A 23,093-nucleotide genomic window follows, 5' to 3' on the forward strand; every position below is an offset into this window, starting at 1 on the left:
GTGGACTATATGGAAATATTACAAAACCAGGTCTTCTGGAAATGTTTTTGGTCGTGAAATCATGAGTGAGATGATGCGTGGGTTTGTAGGCGTGTGGGAGCACCAGTAACCCAAAACAACGCCCCAAAACCCTGGAAAAGTGTTGTTTTCATGTCACCTTTAATGCGTCCCCCACTCTGGGCCTCCAGGTGTCGCTGTTTGACAATGGTACTCAAGGTTAACCACGTGTTCTGTGCTCCGGAACCCTCAGCCAATCAGCTGCCTGGCTGCATGAAGCTGTGTGTTTCCCGAGTTCAGTGTGTTTTCATTTCGGGGAACGGAGCATGGTTCCTTGAATAACAGCCCTGCCAACTTGCGACACCGGCTGGAGACCAGAGACAAAGTAACGGCCAATGAGAGAACTATTTATCGCTTGATGCTTCGACGATGGAGGACGCACGTAGTGGACGGAGAAACCCGTCTGCCGCGGGGAGTAACGTTAGCAACAGATCTGCCGCCGACAGCCAAGATGGCGGACTGAGTCCCAGTTGTGGGTCTCCAACGGCTTCAGATCACCGAGGGTCCGAGGTTATAGACCTTCTGAGTTGCCCGGAAACCAAGCTGTCGGAGAGAAAGTCCTCGGCCTCGAACCCGGTGCACCTCAGACACATGCCCATGGAGCCGCTCAAGTTCCACATCCCGAGGAAGAACAAGGAGACGAGAGGTGTGCCTAGCAAAACAGCATGCTGCTTATGTTTTAATAACAACACTGTATCCCCTCTACCATTCTCATCGGCGTTTATTCAACGTCTTCCTGTTACCTGCGATTCATTAAATGTTACAATTATTTGCCGAAAGGGAGGACTTCTGTTAGGATTCTTAATTCATATAATCCCTGAAAAAGATAAGGACCAGCATCCACACTTGATTTTTTTTTACCAGATCACACAACATGATTAGACCAGAGCCTTCAGAGTATGTTTGGTAACCTGCATTGTGGACTCATTTAGCAGAGCCGTTGACTATTTAACAATATCAACTAGATGTGTACCTAAACTTGAGGGCTACCTGTAGATGGGGACTGGTAGTACAGCTGCGGGGTATGAGTATCTCCTCTGTGCTGCTGGTGGGACGTGAAGTGGGCTGTGGGGAAGGTGACAGATGGGGAGACGTGAAGTTCAAATGAGAAAGGGGTTGTGAGAAGTGGATTGATTTCAAAGTAGTTTACTTTAAAGACTGAATATTTAATTTTAATTATTTCATTTTCTCGCTGAAAGCCAGCTGCGGTGATTTTGACATGTACAGTGGGACAGATGTGTGATGCTGCGTAACGTACACACCACACGGCGCCCACTAAATCATGTAGTCTGAGGTGCTCCAATATATGATCCGAGAACGCTGAGCGCAAATAGACATTTCTTTTCAAGAGCGATATGGGAGAATATTAACCAAAACATTAATGTCCAAATCATTTTTTTTTTAATGTTTATTAATAGGGTTGGCAACCCTAGATGTCATGTCTGGAAATTAGATTGGTTAGTGGTCATGGCCTTTGTTCTGATGTTGGTATTTTGTTTATTACATTATTTAAAGAATGTATTCGAACCTGTAGGACTACATGGTTTTAAAGGGTGCAGCTAGAGAGAATTAAGTGAAACATGATTTGCGCTCTATGGTTATGAAGTTTTGCAGTAAAGCAGTAGCTTTTATTTATATATAACTCTGATTCATCAAGTAGGTTCAATGACATCAAACAATAGCCATGGATATATCGATTTTAATATTACTATTCATTGTAAACACTGAACATCGTCCGCCATGTTTGTTTACATCCGTGATTTAGGCGCACTTTACGTTTTCTCGCGAGAGTTTAGCGAGAGTTTCAGTTATAAGAGTCGAATCGGGGCGGTCCATGAATGGCTTCGGGAAGTGTGTTGACCAAAACAATGTAAAACCTTGTAGTCTGTGCCCAGCCGCCCACCATACGTTTCTTGTAGTTCCAGACACTGCTAATGTTGTTACAATACTGCTACAATACTGCTATGCTAGGACAAGGCAACATCATTCCCCCCAAGAAACTATAGGGGGTTACTGGGTTATTTAATGTTGTTTCTATGCGACTACAATGGAACTGCTATGTCTCAGATTTTAGCAACAATTTAGGATCAGCGCAAAGGCCTGGGGTCGTTGACTTATCTGAAGGTGAGAATTACTCCTTAGACATGAAATATATAGGAGTGAAGGAACAGTTGTCCACACCAACAAAGAAAGTTGGTAAATTCCCAGTATATATCTGTTTAAATCAAAACATTAAATGCATCTGGAGAATCCATTGATACATTTACTTAAAGCAATACTTACAGGAATAGACTGCAGAAGAAAATTCTGCTTCAGCACATGGCAAGCTGTGGTTTAACAGGGAAGCACAAACTCTTTGGAATTATAGTCGTTATTTACTAATATCTGTGCTATTGTTTGGCTGTGTTGTATGTTGTGTCTAATGTATGTGTAACTTCATGTACTAACTCCCTCCTTGGTCAGGTCTTTCTTAAAATATGTTTAACCTCAAGGGACTAACCTGGTTAAAGAAAGGTGAAATAAAATAAATAACTACAAGTCTGTCTGCCTAACTACATGTCTGTCTGTGTGCAGCTCTGTTCCAGTATGTGTCAAGCGAGTCCAGGGAGTTTGAGGACATGCTGACCATCCTAACGTCCAGCTACAAGGACAGCAGCTCCTCACTCTGCTTCACCTACAGCAAGCCTAGACTGGTGCACAATGCTGTGCTGGAGGGACAGGTGAGGAGGAGGAGGAGTTTACAGCAGACCGAGAATGGTGTGGTGAGGAGTGGATGACTATGATGGAGGAAGGGTGGACAAAACAGAATAAGATGAACATTGTGTGTGTGTGTGTGTGTGTGTGTGTGTGTGTGTGTGTGTGTGTGTGTGTGTGTGTGTGTGTGTGTGTGTGTGTGTGTGTGTGTGTGTGTGTGTGTGTGTGTTAGTTTGTGGAGAAAAGAAAGGAGATGAAGAGTGAAGGGAGGACGGAGAACGAGCTGGAGGAGAGCTACTGCTTCTTATTAGCTGATGCTGTCAAGGTAACATGCACACACATGTAATCTATTGATTGTTTGGTAACAGTATTTAGATTAAATTATATTTAATCTATTGACTATAGTAACGGTGTGAAATGTATTGACTGTGTGTGTGGTAAGCAAATTTATTTTATTTACTTTGGGGTAACAGAATGTGACTTGTGTTTAGCTGCCGTGGATGTGTGAGAAGGGCTTGTTGACGGGACACAGCTGGGTCACGGCTCTGGGGAACCCCAGTAAAGGTTTGACCCCCTCTTCCAATAACCTGCTAACCCCCTTGCTAGAGTAGGAAGACCCGCTCTCATACTTTATGTGTTTTGTGTCCAGGAGTGTATCTGTCAAAGTTCTCTGACCTGCTCCAGAACAACTCCTTCAGCCCTGGCTCCTCTGGGGAGATCCTCATCTTCAAGGTCATGAAGGTAAGGGTCAAAGGTTACACCACTAATCTGAAATATCTGTCATTGTGTCAGCTATTCTCTGACTCACCCTAGTGTGTGTGTGTGTGTGTGTGTGTGTGTGTGTGTGTGCGTGTGCGTGTGTGTGCATGTGCGTGCGTGTACAGGGGAAGGTGAAGAGCATCTATGAAAGTATGTCTAAGAACCTCCTGGACCCCACGCCGCGCTTCGACAGCCACGTTTCCAAAAATGCCAGCAAGGTCACCTCACTGACCTCGTACCGTGCCTTCGAGCTCACACAGGTACGTCTCCGCGGTCCCTCTAGCTCACTTCCTGCAGCGCACTACCTGGAAAGCAATTCCTGTATTTCACGTCCTGTAGTTTATATCCCATAATAATGCTCACATCACATTCTGTTGCTCAGATCAGATTCTGTGGTTTGCATCACACCCTGTAGCTCGCCTCACATCCTGTTGCTCATATCACATCCTGCAACCCACATCACATTCTGTATCTTGCATCATGTCCTGTTGCTCACATCACATCCGGTATACAACATCACATCCTGTATTGTAGGTGACGTCTTGTGGTGTAGATCAAATCCTATAGTTTACATCCAAATCTGTAGTTCACATCAAGTCCTATAGCTCACATACTGTAATGTATATCCCATCTGTAGCGTAGCTCACCTCCTGTAGTTAAGATCACACCCTGTAGTTCACATCCTCTAGCTCCATCCCATCCGGTAGTTCACATGACATCCTGTAGGAACAAGGCAGCTCTCGTTGCTATTGCCTTCTTCTTTCTATGCGTTTTACTGAATGTTCACCCGCCTGCTGTGCCCTCAGCAATACTTCTACGAGTATTGGTTCGACGAGGTGAGACCGCAGCCCCGACAGGTGTGTCCCTACGCTGTGGTCTCTTACTCGTTCAAAGGAAAAGATACCCCACTCCCAAGCAAGCCCCTCCCCCCTCCCAGGTAGGACCACACAACAGTTACAACGATGATATGAACAACTATAGCACGGTTCACTGGCTCCAACTGAGCAATAAGTAACGTCGTTTATTTCGCTCCTCGATTGGGGCACCACTTCCCTTTTTACACTTTTTGTATTTTATTAGATATTATATCATAGAGACAATAAACATAATTTTGACTTCCATGACCAAAACAGTAGGTTTTTGTCAAAGTAAGTGATTCTTTAGCACTAACTAATCCCCTTTCTGGATTTGTTTGATGAACAGATTGAACAGCCAATCAGCAGGCGGGAGTAAAGGTAAGCCCAGCCCAGCTGTTATGTTGTTGACTTTTTATTTGAAGCGAAAGAATAATGCAAGAGTTTGTGTGTTTGTGTGTCAGAGCGTGCTCAGTTTGTGGTGTGGAGCGGGGCCCTGGTGAAAGGAGAACAGCACCTGCTCCACCTCTCCCTGCGCTCCTTCTCCCCTCCTCTCCTGCCCTGCAGCCTGTAAGTAACACTGGACAACTACGAGTCCCCTCCTCCTCCCCTCAGCCATTCATGTCTATCCTCCTGCTCAGCTCAAGTAACTGGCCCTTTTCTCTGTTCCCGCCAGACCAGAAAAGCTGGAGATTGATTGGCTGATGAGTCTGAACCATGTGACCGAGCACCTCCCCGCCTCTCTGTTCTGTTGGAACCTCTACACTGGCAGCCATGAAGGTGAGGTCAAAAGACTTGCAGCCATGAAAGTGAGGTCAAAACAATGTCAGCAATGAAGGTGGGGTGAAACACTGACCTCTGAAGCCCTAGTGGAAAATCCAGCTCTGTGTGTGTGTGTGTATAGTGGTGAAGAGCGGCTGGTTCTGTAGTCTGCTGGAGGTGTCGGAGCGGAGAGGCTCCGGACCCGACGTTGGCAAACTACTGCTGCAGCTGGAGGAGAGGAAACTGGTACGTATTCCCGTTAGGACTGGTGGTACCTCCTGGTAGGACTGGTTGAAATTCCCGCTGCAGACCTGTTATTTGTAATGTGTATGCGTGTGTCTTTTGCAGGTTCTATTATGTCCACTTCCTGATAGTGGCTTCCTAATCCTGCTTTCCAGTGTCCAAATGGCCGCGCCTCCTGGTAGGGCATCAGACGTCACACGTATGCATAGTGTATATTTGTAAATGTGAATATATGTGTGTGTGTGACCTCCATTATGTGTTGCAGAGAGACCAGCCTTGTGGAAGAGATGTCTTCAGGCCCTGTTCGTCTTCCCAGAGTCCAGAGACATGGCTAGACCCAGTAAGCGCACACACACACACACACACACACACACACACACACACACACACACACACACACACACACACACACACACACACACACACACACACACACACACACACACACACACACACACACACACACACACACACACACACACACACACACACACACACACACACACACACACACACACACCAGAATGCTAATGAGATTTCCCCTCCTTAGGAGGCTGTCCGTCCTCCTATGATGCCACGGGGCTTGTACCTCGGGGGGTGGAGCTGGGGCAATTCGTCCCAGCGCTCCATCACGCGCTGGTCAAGGCCCGGGCCAACCCCCCCACCGAGCTGGCGGCTGGTGTGGAGAGACAAGCTGGTCTCTACCTGGCCGGCAGGAGGGACCGCACGGTACTATATAGGATAATCTGATGGAAAGATGTACACGACCGCGATTTACTGTATGTTATATGACTGTGATGTCACTGTGCAGGTGCGGGCCTACCCCACGCCAGTGTATGACTCTAAGCTGGATGACAGAGGGAAGCTGTTTCCGGCTCCCAAACACCACCGTCTCAACATGGAGGGCTACCTGCGCTCCTACCTCTACAGCCCGGTCTTCTACCAGCTCCCCTTGGGCCACGCCAACCGCCTGCTGGAGCTCCACCCACCTCCCGATGAGGAGGAGCCGGAGGGGGCGGAGCCACTGACAGAGCCGGGGGCGGAGCCAGTCCCTGAGCAGACCATCCCTTTGAAGGTTCCTACACGTTTTACACCATACCGTGCTTTGACGCACTTTACTCTGTGTAACCACGCGTTGTCTTTTCCACTGCTGGTCACATCGATCTCGAAAAATAGCACAGGCAATAGAAGGCTCATTAACGCCCTCAATACGGTCATGTTTAAGCCAATGGGGGACGTCACAGATGCTAAATCCATTCATTGTTATATAGTCGATGTTTACTATACCTTGCTACTTGTTGGTATGTGGGACTTAACATTACTAAGCGCGACTACCATTTACTAAGTACATTTTAGCTACTATGTTCAAACAGTTTGACACGTTCTTACCATACGTTATAAACACATACCAGGTCTCTGAAGTTGACTATGTACTAACATATTACTATTATTATTATATTATTGACATATTAAATAGAACAGCGGACGTGTTTAAATGAAGTTGATGTAGCAGAGGTTGGTGTGTGTGTTGATGGAGCAGAGGTTGGTGTGTGTGTTGATGGAGCAGAGGTTGGTGTGTGTGTTGATGGAGCAGAGGTTGGGGTGTGTTTTGATGGAGCAGAGGTTGGTGTGAGTGTTGATGGAGCAGAGGTTGGGGTGTGTTTTGATGGAGCAGAGGTTGTTGTGTGTGTTGATGGAGCAGAGGTTGGTGTGTGTGTTGTTGGAGCAGGTGTTCAAGAGAAGCAGTGTGCGTGACCCCAGGACAGCAGGAGCCCGGGAGGAAGAGGCACCACAGGGGAGGAAGAGGAGTCTGGAGGAGCTCACTGACCCATCGCTCAAAAGAATATACCATGGGGAAGAGCCAGGAGCTTGTCTAACAGGTGAGGGTGCGACCTTCTAGTGCTCTGCTTCCTACACTTGGCAACATTCACTTAGCTTCTAATGCTTATTTTCTAGAATTTAGCGTCTGGAGTTTAGTTTGTTGCATTTTGCTTCTGGAGTTTAGGTTGTAGCATCTTGCTTCTGGAGTTGAGTTTCTCTTGCTTGACTCTTGAGTCTAGCTTCTACCACTTGGCTTTTTTATTCAACGATGAAAATAAACCAACAAAAAAGTGCAGCAAACATTGACGTGGGTACAACTTCAATAATAATCTCAGCCACTGCTTATAATTGCTAGTGGCCATCGGGGAGCTCGTGCCACAATTGTCGAACCAGGACGCAGAACAATCAAGATTGTGTTGAGCGGCTGCTGGGGTTCTGACGTAGTCAGGGAGAAGCAAGTGGTTTCTAAGTCATGGAGCGTATGGGACGTGCTGGTTTGACCGTGGCCTGGATGGCGGAGGGGCCTGATCTGTTAGCGGCACAGTAGGCAAGGTAGCCTGTGCAGTATGTCGGGGAGACGTGTCGTGCAGGAGAATTTAGGAAATAGTCGGCCTTCTTTAATCTGGATGAGCCAAAGAGGACGAGTGGCGCATGCAGGCAGGCCAGCCAGAAGGGAGATGCAGTACAAGAGCCTGGACCACAACCTAGGTTTCCTTCTGTGTAAGGAATGGACGTATTTTTCCGATGTGGTACTCGTCTTACCAGCAACACAGAACGCCAGAAATACTACCACAGTGTTGCAAGAGTTTGTGGCAAGTGATCGCTGATTGGTTGAGCACGGAGCATGCATGGGCTGCTTTTGTTTCATTAAGCCTGTTGGTTGCGATACACCAACCGCTTTTCAGCAGTTCATTTTCAGAGTTTTTACTATTTTTGCTTGGAAGTGGCGCGGAGCCCCCTCGTGTTCAGGACGTGGAACTGTCAATGCAGGCAGCTCTGCTTTGTGTCTCTTGAGCCCCAACTTGGAAATTTTGCGAACGTGCGGTCAGCAGAAATATGAATGACGACCAGTTAAACGTTGACAATCTGCCTCTTCTGACATCACTAGTTGGCGTGTCCTCCTAGATGTATGCTGGATAGATCAGTCTACCAGCCTACCCAGTGGACGGAAGCAAACGTCGCTCATCTATCCAGCACACATCTAGGTGGACACACCCAATAGTGATGTCAGAAGACGCAGACTTTCAAATGGCTTGTAACTGCTAATCACACTCCCACCTGGTGGTATAATATGTCCCCTTTTAATGTAAAAAAGAAAACACACAATACAACCAATCATTCTCCCGTGCTCTCTTTCTAGCTGACAGCAGCCCAAAGCCCGCCACCGGCTGCTCTCTCTCCTCTGTAATTGGTTCAGGGGTTTTGAAGGACGTGGATCTCCGAAGAGACGGACCTGAGGCTGCCAACAAGCTTCTCAACATTCTTTCAGGTCTGCCTGTTTGTCTGTCTGTCTGTCTACCTGCCTGTCTCCTCCGCCTGTCTGTTGTAATGAACCATAATTAGTACTCCGTTGTTAGCACTCTGTCTCTGACGGAGCTCCCTTTCTCAGCTGTTCCAGAGAAGGCGGAGGTTACCTCGCCTTTCGCCCTTGTCGTGATGTATTGCTTCAACTCGCAACGCACTGGCAAACAGCTTTCTCACAAGAATACAACCCCTACATAATTGAGCCCCGAGAGTTTCTCAAGAGAGAATAATTGTGCATGCTTTGGGAATGCTCTTCTACAATAAATCACACAATAAATCTCGAGTGGTCAATTCCCTTCTCACTAATTAACGCGTAGGGAACACTTAAATCCTACAGCATCTACCTATGTGGCTCCGTATGTCTGTCTCGCGCCCCACCTCTAGTTGGCCCTACTGGGGCTAACAACAAACCACCCTTGACCCCAATCATCAAAGGACACCTTTTACAAAAACCCAACCAGTGGGATTTATTTACAGAAACATATAGGGGTGTGACGAGATCTCGTGCGACGAGATCTCGCGAGATTAAACTTGACGATATTACCCGTCGCGTTAAAGTTCTGTCTCGCGAGATTTGTGAGCTATCCAAACTTCTATTTGTGGCCTGTAGGGGCAGTAATGCGCCTTTGCTACGTCTAGCCTGCCAGAACCTAACGAAGGAGAAGGAAAAGAAGAAGAGGAGGAGAAGGAGGGGAAGCAGGGGAAGCAGCCATAGGCAGCCAGAATGACGTCGGAAAATACCCGTATTACCGTCGAAGATGCCCCCGCCACTTTTAAATCATTTGTTTGGCAACATTTTGGGTACCCGGCGGAAATGATGAATGGCAGTAGAGTGACTGATAAGACACGGACAATACCAAGTTGTCAGTGACATACTTGGTCAGACTCTGTTTGCACTATTTGCACTCTGTATTGATGGATTAGAACTTTGATTTGGTTTCGCAGATAATATTGCACTTGAAAAAAATGGAATTATTTAATTAAATTTATTTTAGTCCAACTTTTATAAATTGTAGTTTTAGTTTCAATTTCATGCATGTAAAGAGTTATAATAAAACATTTCAAAATGCTTGTGCAACTCGGTTAAATGAAAGTCTGTTCGTCCAGTCATATATTTTGTCGTAGTTTTCTTAAAATCTCGTCTCGTCTCGTCTCGTTCTCGTGAACCTAATATCGTGTCTCGTCTCGTCTCGTGAGCTTAGTGTATCGTCACACCCCTAGAAACATATGAAAAGGACATGACATTAAGATATACAACAAACTCCAAAACATAAAGGCAAGAAAAGACAAATCCCAGAGAGGCGGCACGACCAGCCAGCAGTCCCATGACCAAAAGCATCCCCCATGGGAAGGGGAATCTGGCGCTCCCAACCCCAGTCTTGATGAGCGGTTCAGGTGCTGCTAATCAGCTCCACTGATGCAGCAAACACAGAAAGCAAGCCCCCTTCTGAGGCTGGAGTGTGCACTTTTAACTCAACGGTGCCCCTGCACCTCCCAAAGACCATCGCACGGCCACGGCAAGGCCAGTGGGGTGAAGAGGGGCGTAACAGTCTACCTGTGTGTCAGGTTTGTCTTGTCTATAGTGGTTGACACACCGAAATGTTGACTTTTGGTTCTGTCTCGGGTATTTGGCTGATTTTGAATCGCCCCTTCCTGCTTCAGAATGGCTGGCTTTGGGCATTCACAAACCTGTCCTTAAAACAACACTAAACGTCCGTTTTCAGAAATGTGCAGCTCACCGAGTGGTTAGTGGTGTTCGTTGTTGTTCCTAATCAAGTATCGTAGCAAAACACGGTTTCTGTCGTGTTTTATTTGGCATTTTGTAAATCCCATTGAAACGGAAACCCGACCGGAGCCGGAACCGGGAATGGGCTTTTTATGTTTGGTTGTAGTCTTTTCGCTCGGTTCTCCGTATCAACAGTAGGGCTAGAAATGAGCGAAAAGACTACAACCAGCCCCCCCTTTCGGTTTCCGGTCAACAAGCATTGAGTCTTCCAACAGAAATCTATGGATTTACAAAATGCCAAATAAAACACAACGGAAACTGTATCTCGCTACGATACTTGATGGGAAAAAAAAAAGATGAGGATGTCTGCATTGCCGAGTGAGAGCGTAGACTCTAAACTCTCCCCAGGCAATGCAGTCATCCTGAATTTAAAGTTGTAAATCCAGATCTGCTGTGCTTCCTTTGGACAGTTTTTATTTTATTTTATTTGCTATCCATGTTTTTTGTTGTTGTTGATCCGAAAATGATCTGACCTGTGACTCAAAAACCGTGACACGATCCGAACCGTGAGTTTTGTGATCCGTTGCACCGGCCTAGTGCATACTGTAATAGAATAACCTTATTGGTTGATATTAGGGATGAGTCGGTCGCGACCGATTCGTTCACAACGAACGATTCGTTCACAACGAACGAATCCCGAACGTGAACGACAAGAACTGCTTCCCCAAAACAAGAAGAACTGGTTCTTTGATTCTTTTTTTTTAACATAAAAACAAAAATATGGTCACTTAAATAAAATATACAAACGAACAGAGCTTCGTCTCCCCGCGACTTATATTGATTGAATCTACAACATTCTCAAAGATTCAGCCAATGAGAGGAAGCAATGGTGTTGCCATGGCACCTGGGTAAACAAATGACAAGGCGGTACCGTCGAATGGGTCATACCATTCGACGTGGGGCCACTCATATATCCCCCTACATTTCCGAAAATAGACTTGAGAATAGAATTGGGAAATGCGTATATCCAATAAACAGATGTTGGCATCTGTTTATTGGATAAACGCATTTCCCAATCCCAGGAGTCTTTGCTCCATTCTACGTCAATTCAAGAACAAACAAAGAAATTAAACTGCAGTTCGTATTTTTTATTTATGACGATGAAAGTTCTGTAATGCCTGAATAATGACGAATTAAATGTAAAGTAAAATACAATTATACATATAAAACCATGAATGACACACCCTGGTGATTCTCTGGGAAAGGGGGTCAGTGGGGTGAGTGTTGAAGTAAGCAAGTGGTATAAATATTGGTGGGACGTTTGGTTATACTAAATAGTATATCTTGTCAATTTTCTTGGGGGGGTAGAGCCTAGATGTCGCTTAAATTATGCTCAGGGCCGTCTCGCCGGGGGGGGGGGGGGCCAGACACCAAATTACGTAATCTGACATAACGAACTAATCAAAACGAACAAATCAAACAAACGAATCGTTATAGTGAACAGAACTGAAAGAACTAGTTCCCGGAAAATAATCATTTTGCCCATCCCTAGTTGATATAGACATGTGTATACTGACGTAGAAGAACCTTAATGGTTGATATGGATGTATACTGACACAGAAGAACGTTATTGGTTGATGTGGATTATATATACTAACAAAGAAGAAGATTATTGTTTGATATAGATTGTATATACTGACACAGAGGAACGTTTTTGGTTGATATGGATATGTGTTTATTGACGTAGAAATACAGGTACCATTTTAATGATGCATCTGTAGGAGCCTTCTTGAACGGATTCTATTATTTTTTTCAGGTCTCAACCAACACAGTGAAGCAGCCATTCAGAGTGGTGCAGAAGAGGAAGCGCGTGACAGGCTTGCTGGCAGGCTGGGTCTGCCCGACAGCGGTGACCTGGACCTCCGGAAACACCAGGAACTGGAGGTGAGCTTTCGATCCCTGTCATTAACCCATTGTCCTTCAGCTGCAGAATGCATTTGAATAGATTTGACTGGCAGTCAAAAATATTTGTGTGTGTGCCTGTATCCAGGTGCAGACTGGAGGAAGTGTGAGCAGCATGGAGGGCTTCAGCCCGGGCTCCCACACTGGGGAGTTGACTCCTCAAGCAGCGGCCCAGGAAGAGGAAGAGAAAGAGAGGAGGGGAGGAGGAGACAAAGAACACCTTATCCCTTGGGTTCTCATCCCCATTACAGGTCAGACTCTCTAACCGTCCTTCTTCTATACATCCGTCAGGCTGTCTATATGTCTGTCTGCCTGTTAGACGTGTTGAGGTCTGGCTCTCCACCAGGTGAGATGGTTAAATGGGTGTCTGTTAATGTGTCCTCAGGTGTCTGTTGTGACAAGTACAGCCAGCAACAGGTGCATACCCCCCGGGACCCCCGCCTCTCGCAAACGGCCAGGGACCCCAGCAACTCCACTGGGGCCCCTAGCACTGTTCCCCCCTCTTCCCCTGAGCTCTCCATCCCTACCTCCCCCCCTCCTTCAACCCCCCCAGGACCTTTCACCACCTGTCCCTTTAACGAGCTCCAGACTGGCTCTGTCGAGGTCCAATTACCGCCCCCCGCCCCCTGGCAACCGGCAGGTAAGAGGGTGTGTCTGTCTGTCTGTCTGTCTGTGTGTCAGGTCTCGTGTTTGTAAATATGAAATAGTATTTGATAATACTGAATCAAATTGATTAACACAATGATCAATTCACAGCTGATTATCCTGATCAATGGTTTCCTCCCACTAGTTGTGTGATTTTTACATTTCAACTAGGCACGGGCGTCAGTTTGTTTTGAATTGTGCTGGGGACAGAGACGCATTCGGAAGTGCATTTTCAGAAGTGCTGTTTACAATGAGGATGCACTCTTTTTTCTCTTTAGTGCTGGTAATGAAAGGTTCTGAAAGACGGCATACCCATGTAGCTAATTACTAAGGAATAAAATGTATACAAAATCTGTCTGGCACGTTTTATGAAGAAAACGTTTCCAAAAAGTATTGGACATATGACCCACTATAATCTGCTCCATGTATCCAATGTTGACAATGTGACATGACATGGCTAAGCTACCAACATAAACCAGAGGAGCTAGGAAAGGAAATGAACTGCGTATTCAAGTTCAGAAGGGGCAAACCCCGACAAAAGTCGTCAAGATTGATTAAGAAAAAAATATTTGTTGCACAGCTGAACGCTGTATCACATGAGCTTGCTTTTCTCAATACACAACACGCATTCCATCCAATCTAGCCTACATCAGTCATTCTGACCAAAACTCATGGACCCCCCCCACCCCACAATTATTCCAGAAATCAAGCAAAGCAAGAATGACCAAAAGTCACTTTGTGTCAACAAGAGAAAAGTCACTTTGTGCCAAAATGAAAAAATAACTTCACACAGTGTGTCCCTTTTTACAATATATTTGTTACCATTCGTAGCGTTGATCAGCATAGAAATCGTTCGCCAAAGTCGTCGATGTCGCTTAGCAACCGAATACGCGGGGTTTGATAAATTACCGGACTGCGGAGTGATACAGATTACGCCAATCGGAGGGAAAAAATCCACTTTCCTTGACAGCGGTCAAATATGCTGGACGTGAGCATTGAGAAGAGCCGTGTTATAAACAAATAATTGACAGCTGAACGTTGGGAAGGCCCATGAAAGTGAATGGAGCAGTCTACAGCATTGAGAAGAGCCATGTAATAAACCATAATAATTCAACTCGAGATTTTTTTTAATTTTTTTTATTCTGACGTTCCCACAAACGACACTCATATGTTTGACACTATAAACTGCTTGGGAACACTAACGATGATAAAGCCCAAAATAAGGGAAGGAATTGGCCTATCGAACATTGTATCAGGTTTCTATCTTGATCCTGGGCTCATATACCACTTAAAATAATCTACAAATCTATTCACATAAACATGGTTTGTACCAAATGAAAGCAGAGGAAACCTTCCTTTCAACTCAATAAACACATGATTTTGAAGTGGGCCAAGTTTGGTGTTCATATCTTCATGAATTACGTCAGTGTCAACAAAGAAAACGCTACGCTAAATCAAACTAGTGCACAACTTCCCTCATAGGGGAAGTGTCGGACCATTGCTTGGATTCACTCCAAATCGCGAGACTTATCTCTTAACCCCACTTGACTAGGGCTGAACGATTTGGGGAAATAATCGAATTGTGATTATTTCGACCAATATTGCGATTCAGTATGTGATTTTTTTTCTTTGTAAAGTTCCTTATGTTCTGTTTATTCACTAAAAAAGCAATAAATCATTCTATAGTATGACCAACACAACATTGGAAGCAGTCAACATATAAACTGCTCTTTCCTTTTGGCCAGGGCTATGTGCTGAGATGAATTGATGCACGAATTGATGTTAGAACATCTTTATTTAACTATTTTATTGTAGAAGAAAAAAATTATGAATCTTACCGTTCTCCAGTCAGTTAGAGTAACAAATCACAAAAAATCGTAGCCTATGCAATGGACAAATGGTGTTCTATTACATTAAGATGCAAATTGTATTAATCATCCTTAGACGTGACACGCCCTGGTGATTCTCTGGGAAAGGGGGTCAGTGGGGTGAGTGTTGAAGCTTGGGCTGTGAACAGCTATTTAGGCCGCTTGCAGCTACAATTTAGAAATGGGTTTCCTCCCTTCAGACAAGACCCTCAAAACCCCTTTTTGGTGAACATCCCTAATTTCAACTAATCATATGTGGCTAGCTCAGGAACCTAGCACGGCGGGCAAGCACAGCTGTTGCGCCTATTGTAAAATCTAAGTTTGGGGATCAATAATCCTCTGGCTTCTCCTCCCTAATGTTTGAATATGTGCTATAGTATCCGTGTAGATGACACGTCCCTTTCTCCGGCAGGTGTTGCCAGCCAGAACATGGATACAACCCCTTTTCTTGCGGAGACCACGCACACGCCTTCTCCGTACAACTCTCCACAGCACAAGGAGGTAGTGGAGCAAAGAGAGGAAATGGCACTGTTGGAGGAGGAGGAGGAGGAGGAGGAGGAGGAGGTGAGGATGGAATCATCAAAACACGAGAGGGAGGAGGCCAGAGCCCCGGCCGTCGCCTCCCCTTCCCCTGCTCCCCTTCTCCTCGAGGACGTGGACGGTATTGTGATGGAGAACCTGGGAGTATTTTCCTTGGACATACAGCACCTCCTGCAGGAGGTGAACATCACCTGCAGCGCCCGGCCTCACACACTGCGCACACACCCCAGGCATCGCACAGTCTCTACGGAGCACAAACCATCGACAGCACGCACACACTCTGTAGAACACAGCCCATCCACAGCGTTTGCACGGTCTGTAGAACGCACGCCCTCAACAGAACCCACCCCCCCTGCAGCACCTAGCAGGAGGCTAGCAGGCTTTTCTCAGTACGTGTCATTATTCAGCACCAGCACGCCGATCCAAGAATTTGTTTGCTCTCTGAGGAACGACATGAGCAGCTTACTGCAAGACACTCAGGCTACAGGTACTGATAGCCTGGCTAACTCTAGCCTGGCTGAAGACAGCAGGACTGAAACCAATGTGACACTAGCTAGCAGTATCTCTGACTTCTTGGCCGGAATGCGAGCTAGTGCTAACGACGGTAGTGGTAGCATTTGCAGTAGCTCAGAACCCCTTGGTCACAACGTGATGTCATCTGGGAAGGAGGTGGAGTCTGGACCCAGCAGTGGGTCAGGCTTCAGCACTCCTCTCCTCCAGCCCCTCACAGAACACCCTCCACCCTGTGAAGCCCCTCCCCAGCCCCTGCTGGGACCCACACAACCCTCCTGGTGTCCCCAGCAACCGCCTGGGTTGCTTGGCAACAGCAGCAGTACCATCGGCAGCAGTCTGGTGGATGCAGACGGTGAAGGGAGTCTGTCTGTGCTAAGAGACAGACCCTGCCCTGACCTTGTCCCAGAGCCTGACCCTATCCCTGACTCGGGCCTGGGCCTGTGCCAGGCTCCCCCGCCAGGAGCCATCAGCTCCCTGATCAGCCAACTGCAGCCAGAGGTGTTCAGCAATCTTGTGGAGATCATCAAGGACGTGAAGAGGAACTCGGTCCAGTTCTACGTACACAACTCTGAGCCAGAAGACCTGCTCTACGACCAAATCAGGGTGGGTATACCTCTCCACCAAACACTACTTCACACCTCTACATCTCTCTCAGGATACCTCTGCAGCTTTGTTCCTCTACACCTTGCTATCATCATACCTTTCTATCATTATACCTCTCAGGGATTCCCACAGCACTTTACAGCAGCTTTACTCCCTTCCCCCCCCCCCCCCATTCTGACGGCAAACCCCAACACCTTAACTAACACATTTTCTGCGGGAAACCCTGCCTCTATTGCTCAAAACCTAATGCTTCTACGCCTTTCTATCACTATACTTCTACAGCTCGGAACCTCATAAATCTACAGCCATTAACTATCTCCAGCGCTACCAGTGTTTCCCACAGAAAAAAAAATAAAATAAAATTAATAATAATAATAATTCATGTGCACGCAGAGACTATGGCGGCCGAAATTAGACTATGGCGGGCCGCCATAGTCTCGTCAATGTGTGGGAAACACTGGCTACTTCTGTGTGTCAACCACATGAAGGTGTCTCTCTACTAGTACTCATTTTTACATCTATGCTTTTAGTTATTTGGAATATTCTTGTATTGGTGTGGGTGTGGGTAGGTGGGTGCAGGGGCTGGCGGGATGATGGCCTACAGAAGACGGGTACACTGTGCCATCGCTGTAGCCTGTAGCCTCATGAGAGCCTCTTGATCACATTCTGTTTCTCTATGCATATCAGTCTGGCCTCTAGCCTGGTGAAAGCCTTTTTCTTATGATTGTAACTGTATTATGGGACCAATCAGTGCTACGGGAGTTTCTGTTCTTGATCAACAACAAGTGCCGCAGAATGCTTTCTACTCTTGGCGAGCATGATGGTGAAAGTTATCCGCATCGTCTGGGCCATGGTTAACTAGGAGCCTATGGGAAATGGGAGAAAAAAGGGCAGAAAAACAAGACTACAGGCTGGTTTTATGATCACCAGAGGTCAAGACTATATTTGATGTCCACTGTCGATGCTGAAGGGAAAGCCCTTTATGGCAGGTCCCCAATGGTATGATAATGGAGGGAATTAGACACTGGATTGAAACAGGGGACCACAGAGAGGGTAAGTAGTTTACTGACAGCCTAGCTCAAGAAAGACTAGCAAGACCCAACACATTGCCTTGTGGTAGATCTGAAAACGTATTACCACTAGCTAACATGGATTGATTAAGGCGTAAACAAACGACAACGCTGGGATAGGGAACGCTGAGCTAGGTCAACAGATCCTTCCTCCTCCTCTCCATGAACCCACTCTGCTAGAGTACAGGGGGATCAATATGTCTGACCTGCAAAAGATCTGATCGATTCCATCAGTGCATCTCTAGTCAGGAGCCTCCGAAGTTATTTTTTACGAGCAACTCAGTTACTAACCCACATGCTCCCTTTATGATGTCAATCCTTTTTGTTCAATTGTTTGTTTTCTGTTGTATAGGGCAATGAGCAGGGCAATGCAACATGGCCTGTCGTACCATATCCAGGGGGTGCTGCCTGGGCCCCTTGCCCGCCTGGTTCCTGGCCTGGGCCCCCATCTCCCCGGCGGCCTGGGGGGAAGCGAACCGGGGTCTGCTGTGAGACGTGCCATAAGCCTGAAGGGGAGACCATGTTGTTTTTGCAGCGGGATCTCCTGATTGGCAAAACAGGCGTTTGCCCCACTTGTATTGTGACAGTTGGAGGGAAGAAGTGGGATATGTTCTTGGGGGCCATCCCAGGGCCAATCACTTGGGGCGAGGGAGTCCACGAGCCAGGGGACTTTCCCGAACCTTGCATCAAGGGTTTTCTTATCGGTGCGTCTGAGGAGCCCAACCCCATGCAGTGGCGGAGGATGCAGGGTATTAGCAGGGACGTTCAAAGGGGGGAGATATGCAGGTGGTATGTTACTGATGAGCAAGGTGGCGGCATAGAACAGGGCTGGGTCAGGGTTGGCGGACAGCTCAGTCTGGTTCTGAGCAGGAACTGGAGAGGAGCTAGGTTACCCTCAGCATTCTCTCGTGATCCTTTTACCTTGGTGCTGAAAAAGAAAACTTCTCCGAGACCCCGTCGGGAAAATAGGGGCACGGTTGGGCAGCCGAAAAGGGCCAACAAGGATGAGCCACGACGTGGTCATGACAAGAGGAATATCAGTCATGACAGAGCGGAACGGGGGGCCATGGAGAGCAAAAGGAAGCTGCCCAAACCTCGGCAGACCCCTACACGGTATACCCATTCCCCCAGTGGCAAGGCAACCACAGACACTGATAGGAAGAAAAAAAGAAGAAGGAAGTAGTACGTTTCAGTGGGCTTGACATAATGACCACATCCCAGAATGACCTGGGTTATGAACCAACACAGCCCGATCCGATTGGACTTGGAGACCCCTTTTTGTGTCCCCTTCTGTCTTGAGTTTGATATGGCTCCTACCCTGCCTGAGAGATTCAACTTTTTCTAACTTAAGAGCCAACTAGCTCGATTGACCCTGGCATCCCTGTTCGGTTTCAACCTCTGGTCCTTACCATCGCAGCACCTATGGTCAAGTCCCAACCTATATCCTGATTTCAATGCACTCTCCCCTCACAAACTCTCCGCAACACACTGCCTCACTACACTTCACGTCAAACTCTGAGGTCCACTGGCCAACACCTTCTAACTGTTCCTCCAAATCCTCTTAAAACGAGATTGTGCCTTTGGGGCGGTGGCACCCAGACTTGTATTCGATTTCGACTCTACGGACATTGCTTAAAATGCACTTAAAGGGGACCTATTATGCTTTTTCGGCTTTAATGACCTATAAACGTTTTTTATAATGATTGAGAGTCTTGTTTAACCATACTAAAGTGTCAAATAATGACGTACATGCATTTAGACGTATTCCCTGCTGACAGTCTGGGGCGGCTGTGCAGAGCGCTAAACACTCGGGACAACTTTGCGATTCACTTGTTCACATTTCCGGAAAATCATCTACCTAGAGGCACTCCTGCCACGCCCCCATATGCCTGGTCAAATCTGCACGCGCAAGTACAGAAAAGTAGTATAATAGGTCCTTTTTTAAGACATCTTTTTAGACCTTTGTGGAAAAAATCTACTTTGGTTCAGCTTTGGGGTTTTCTTGGATTACGGTTACGGAAACACAATATTCCCATGTATGGGATTGATGTCTAAATATAAAGGGAAAAAAAACAGGGAAGCTTTTCCTGGCCCCCGGACAAGACAGTTACAGAAAAGAGTTGTATTTCTGTGTCACTTTAGGTTATTTGTCTTTATCTCTTCAACTGGTTTTATTTGTAATAAAACAACTGGATGTTCTTATTTTGGACAGCCACACCCTGTGTATAGTTTTTATTTATTATGTCCTCTTTGTTATCTTGTATGTGTGGTGAGAGACAGCCTATGGGGAGGGAGTCTATAGGGATACAGAGCCAGCATCACAGCCATCTAGACCAGGGACGTACAGAAGGTAATTAGGGTGCGGTGTCTTGCCTCTGGTTATGGGAAACAGATTTTAAACGGGCATAAGGTATACTTTGCTTCAATGTCCTCAGATGCAGAATGACACGTCACGGGCTGTAAATAGTTGAAGGCCTGTGTGCTGCATAACGTTGTACACGCAAGACTCGATAGAACAATCGCTTACAGCCTGTGTGTCTGTGTGTGTGTGTTCTAGGAGTATCTGCTCTCCCAGGGACATGTAGAACAAAGTCCGGTGACCTTTCTGGAACAAGAGGGTCCAGGAGAGCGGTTCCTGGTGGTGATCCAGAACAAGGACATCTCTGCCCACATCCACAAGGTAACCCCCACACCTGGACCCCCGTGACACACACCTGGACACACCCACACCTCCATTCACCTGTCACACACATGACTACACCTGCTCACACCTGGACACCTGTCGAACACAAGTAGGCCTTTCACAAATGCACTGTAAGCAGGACATGCTCTGGATAATGTCCGGAGGGGCATTGTGTGTGAACGCAAATGTCAGAATCCGCCCGTTTTGGAGTTTACCCTGCCAGGCCCCTAGTGTAAAGTCTAGAGGATTCAGTACGAGCGAGCGGGCGCGTTGCTGATGTTTTGATGCCGTTTCCATCATGCGCCTTGAGCGTAAACGGGCGAGTTTCACGCAAGTGTACCTGCTTCATACTTATTTCTTCTTGCGTGTATTTTGGATTCAAACTTTTCCACTCTTCTGTTGATATTGCGGACACGTCTGATTGTATGCAGTGTTTATCACACCGCAAAGAGGTTCAGCCTGACAGAGTTGGAAGCCTCACCCACGTCTTCCACTGCAAACCAGGTCCTGCCTCCTACATGCTCCACCCAGGCACCACCCTTCGCCTAACGTATACAGAGTATCTCTGCTATGTGTGAACACGTCTGATGCAGCCTATCTCGGGTTGTGTGTTGCATGTTTGAAAGGGCAACACTTGATCATCTCCGGACCTAGCTCTGAAGTTCTTTTCGGAGATCATGTATCAAAGGCCTAGTGGTGACACCTGTCCTGCACCTCATACCACAGGTCCCAGGGCTTGTGTCTTTGAAGAGGCGGGACTGTGTCCAGTTTGTGGGTGTCGACTCTCTGGACGACCTGAGGAACGGCAGTTACAACGAGCTCTTTGTATCTGGAGGCTGCATTGTCTCCGACGAGTTCGTCCTAAATCCCCACTTCATCACTCATGGTAACACACGTGTTCACACACACACACGCTACACAAACGTTTCAGAAACAGGTCTACTCTAGTCCTCTAACACTGTGTGTGTGTGTGTGTGTGTGTGTGTGTGTGTGTGTGTGTGTGAGAGCAGAGCGTTTGGATGCTCTCCTCATGTTCCTGGAGGAACAGAGCTCAGCTGAAGGCGTGTGGCGGTGGAGGATCCACTGCAAGACTCACAAGAACCTCAAACAGCAGGCCAGGTACCTTAATGCTAGTGCAGTTATGTTTTAGTGTACAATGCAATACACAAGAACTGCAGTTTTATATGTATAGGTATATCCGAGGTGTAAAAGAAAACAGACCAAATCAATAGTTTGGTAAATTCTCGATTTTTGAGGCAGGTCTCGGTTCATACCGTTTTTTTTCTTGTTTTTTTTATGGGGAGGGAAGAATCTAAATAAAAAATAGGAAAACATTTCTGGGGTTTTATTTAAGAAATAGATAGGCTGTTAAGGAGCGATTTAGTTTTTACCATAGCATATGCCCCCATCGTTTCAAGTTTATTTGTTTTTTATAGCGTTTTGGTAGAATCTGCCAAAAAAAGGCAACTTAAGAATGCGTCTGCATGAGCTTTTTTGCTCCCAAACGAACATCCCAACTCGTTATCATATTAAACATATACCAGATTCATTTTAAACCGGATTTCTCCTTTTAAGACTGTTGTACCGCACTACTTCAGTCGAGGTCTAACAGTCTGTTTTGGTCAGATTTAAAAAGGACGCTGCCAGCCTATTGGACGTGCTCTCAGCCTATCAGAAGCGACTGATGGTAGAGCTCCTTCCCTACCATCACTGTGACATGACCAAAAGCCAATCACCTGATCTGGAATGTCTGATCGAACTGCAGGCCAGATACACCCAGCACAGACATCTCATCTTCCTAACAGGTACACACACAGACACACACAGGTTTTGTGTGTATGATTTTACAACAAGTATCAAATTGGCTTGGTTTCTTATCCTATGAACTCTGAACTCTTTGGTTTATCAGAGCGCCGCTTCGAGATGTTCCCAAAATATTCCAGTAGTGGCATCATCATTGCCAACATGGACGACGTCGTCCACAACTTCAACAGCCTGGTTGTGGACCAAGGCCACAAGGACAAGCCAATCACAGAAGACTTGCCAGAAGGTGAGGTGCCTGTAGAGAGGACTTTAAACAATTGTCCAGCCATTGATTTGCTTAATGCTCTTGTGAAGTGAACAATCTGACAATAGAGCAGAAACATTTTTCATCCACACAAAAACAAGTTACTGTTGTTCATAATTTGGACTATTGAGAGAATGTAACGGTTGAAGAGCAGCAACCCCAGAAGTTAACCTTGAGGAACCACAAATGTAATTTTTGTTTGAGTTAGTAAATTATGGTAAATTATGCTTTATTATGCAATCAAATTAGTGAATGAGTTTTGGCAAAAAAAAGAAGCTAATTTCATTTAATTATTGCTTATAAAATATCCTTGTAAATTTGAACCTGGATTATTAAAAAAAAAAAAAATGCTTTCTGACCCTGTAGTGGGTTGAGCCTTGTCATCTCCAGAGGGGTTGAAGTTACCATGGTTGCAATTAGTCTTGTGTTGGTCCTGATGCTATGGTTACTAACAGTCCTGTGTTTGTCCAGGTGTGGGTCCAGGGGTGCTAAACAGGCATCTGAGTCAGGAGGACCCTGCTCTGGTATCTGAACTCTCTCCTTCCCACTTCCCCAAACTCCCAGTTGCACCTATTTCCTGCCCTCATTTCCTCCCCCTCTCCTCTCCCACAAACCTGCCCGCGACTCTCCTCGACCAGCTGGTTCCCGACTCTCGCAAATCCCACTCGACCTCCACCTCGTCCTCCTGCTCCTCCGCTAAC

At 46.4% G+C, this 23,093-nt stretch overlaps 1 protein-coding gene across 3 annotated transcripts; it reads left to right on the forward strand.

Annotated features, from left to right (window-relative positions):
* The first annotated feature begins 236 nt into the window (after positions 1–236).
* On the forward strand, positions 237–22,841 carry tasora (transcription activation suppressor a). 3 transcript variants are annotated; one of them, XM_056606180.1, is made up of 26 exons: positions 238–703; positions 2,632–2,777; positions 2,984–3,076; positions 3,243–3,315; positions 3,401–3,492; positions 3,636–3,770; positions 4,317–4,447; positions 4,714–4,745; positions 4,829–4,934; positions 5,041–5,144; positions 5,269–5,372; positions 5,475–5,547; positions 5,635–5,709; positions 5,920–6,098; positions 6,181–6,444; positions 7,099–7,249; positions 8,551–8,679; positions 12,257–12,384; positions 12,491–12,653; positions 12,788–13,042; positions 15,328–16,571; positions 20,199–20,321; positions 21,051–21,210; positions 21,335–21,443; positions 21,951–22,129; positions 22,234–22,841. In XM_056606180.1, exons 1-26 carry the CDS (start codon positions 427–429, stop codon positions 22,443–22,445), a joined length of 4,737 nt encoding a protein of 1,578 aa, XP_056462155.1. In that variant the 5' UTR covers positions 238–426; the 3' UTR covers positions 22,446–22,841. The 3 variants fall into 3 exon arrangements, 2 of the variants coding, with proteins under 2 accessions (XP_056462154.1, XP_056462155.1); XR_008903915.1 differs by lacking the exons at positions 21,051–21,210; positions 21,335–21,443; positions 21,951–22,129; positions 22,234–22,841 and adding an exon at positions 17,994–19,991 and having other exon boundaries at positions 237–703; positions 20,199–20,283; XM_056606179.1 differs by lacking the exons at positions 21,051–21,210; positions 21,335–21,443; positions 21,951–22,129; positions 22,234–22,841 and having other exon boundaries at positions 237–703; positions 17,994–20,292.
* Positions 22,842–23,093: the final 252 nt, after the last annotated feature.

This window comes from Gadus chalcogrammus, chromosome 13 (assembly GCF_026213295.1).
Source record: "Gadus chalcogrammus isolate NIFS_2021 chromosome 13, NIFS_Gcha_1.0, whole genome shotgun sequence".
In the NCBI taxonomy this organism is placed as follows: Eukaryota; Metazoa; Chordata; class Actinopteri; order Gadiformes; family Gadidae; genus Gadus; species Gadus chalcogrammus.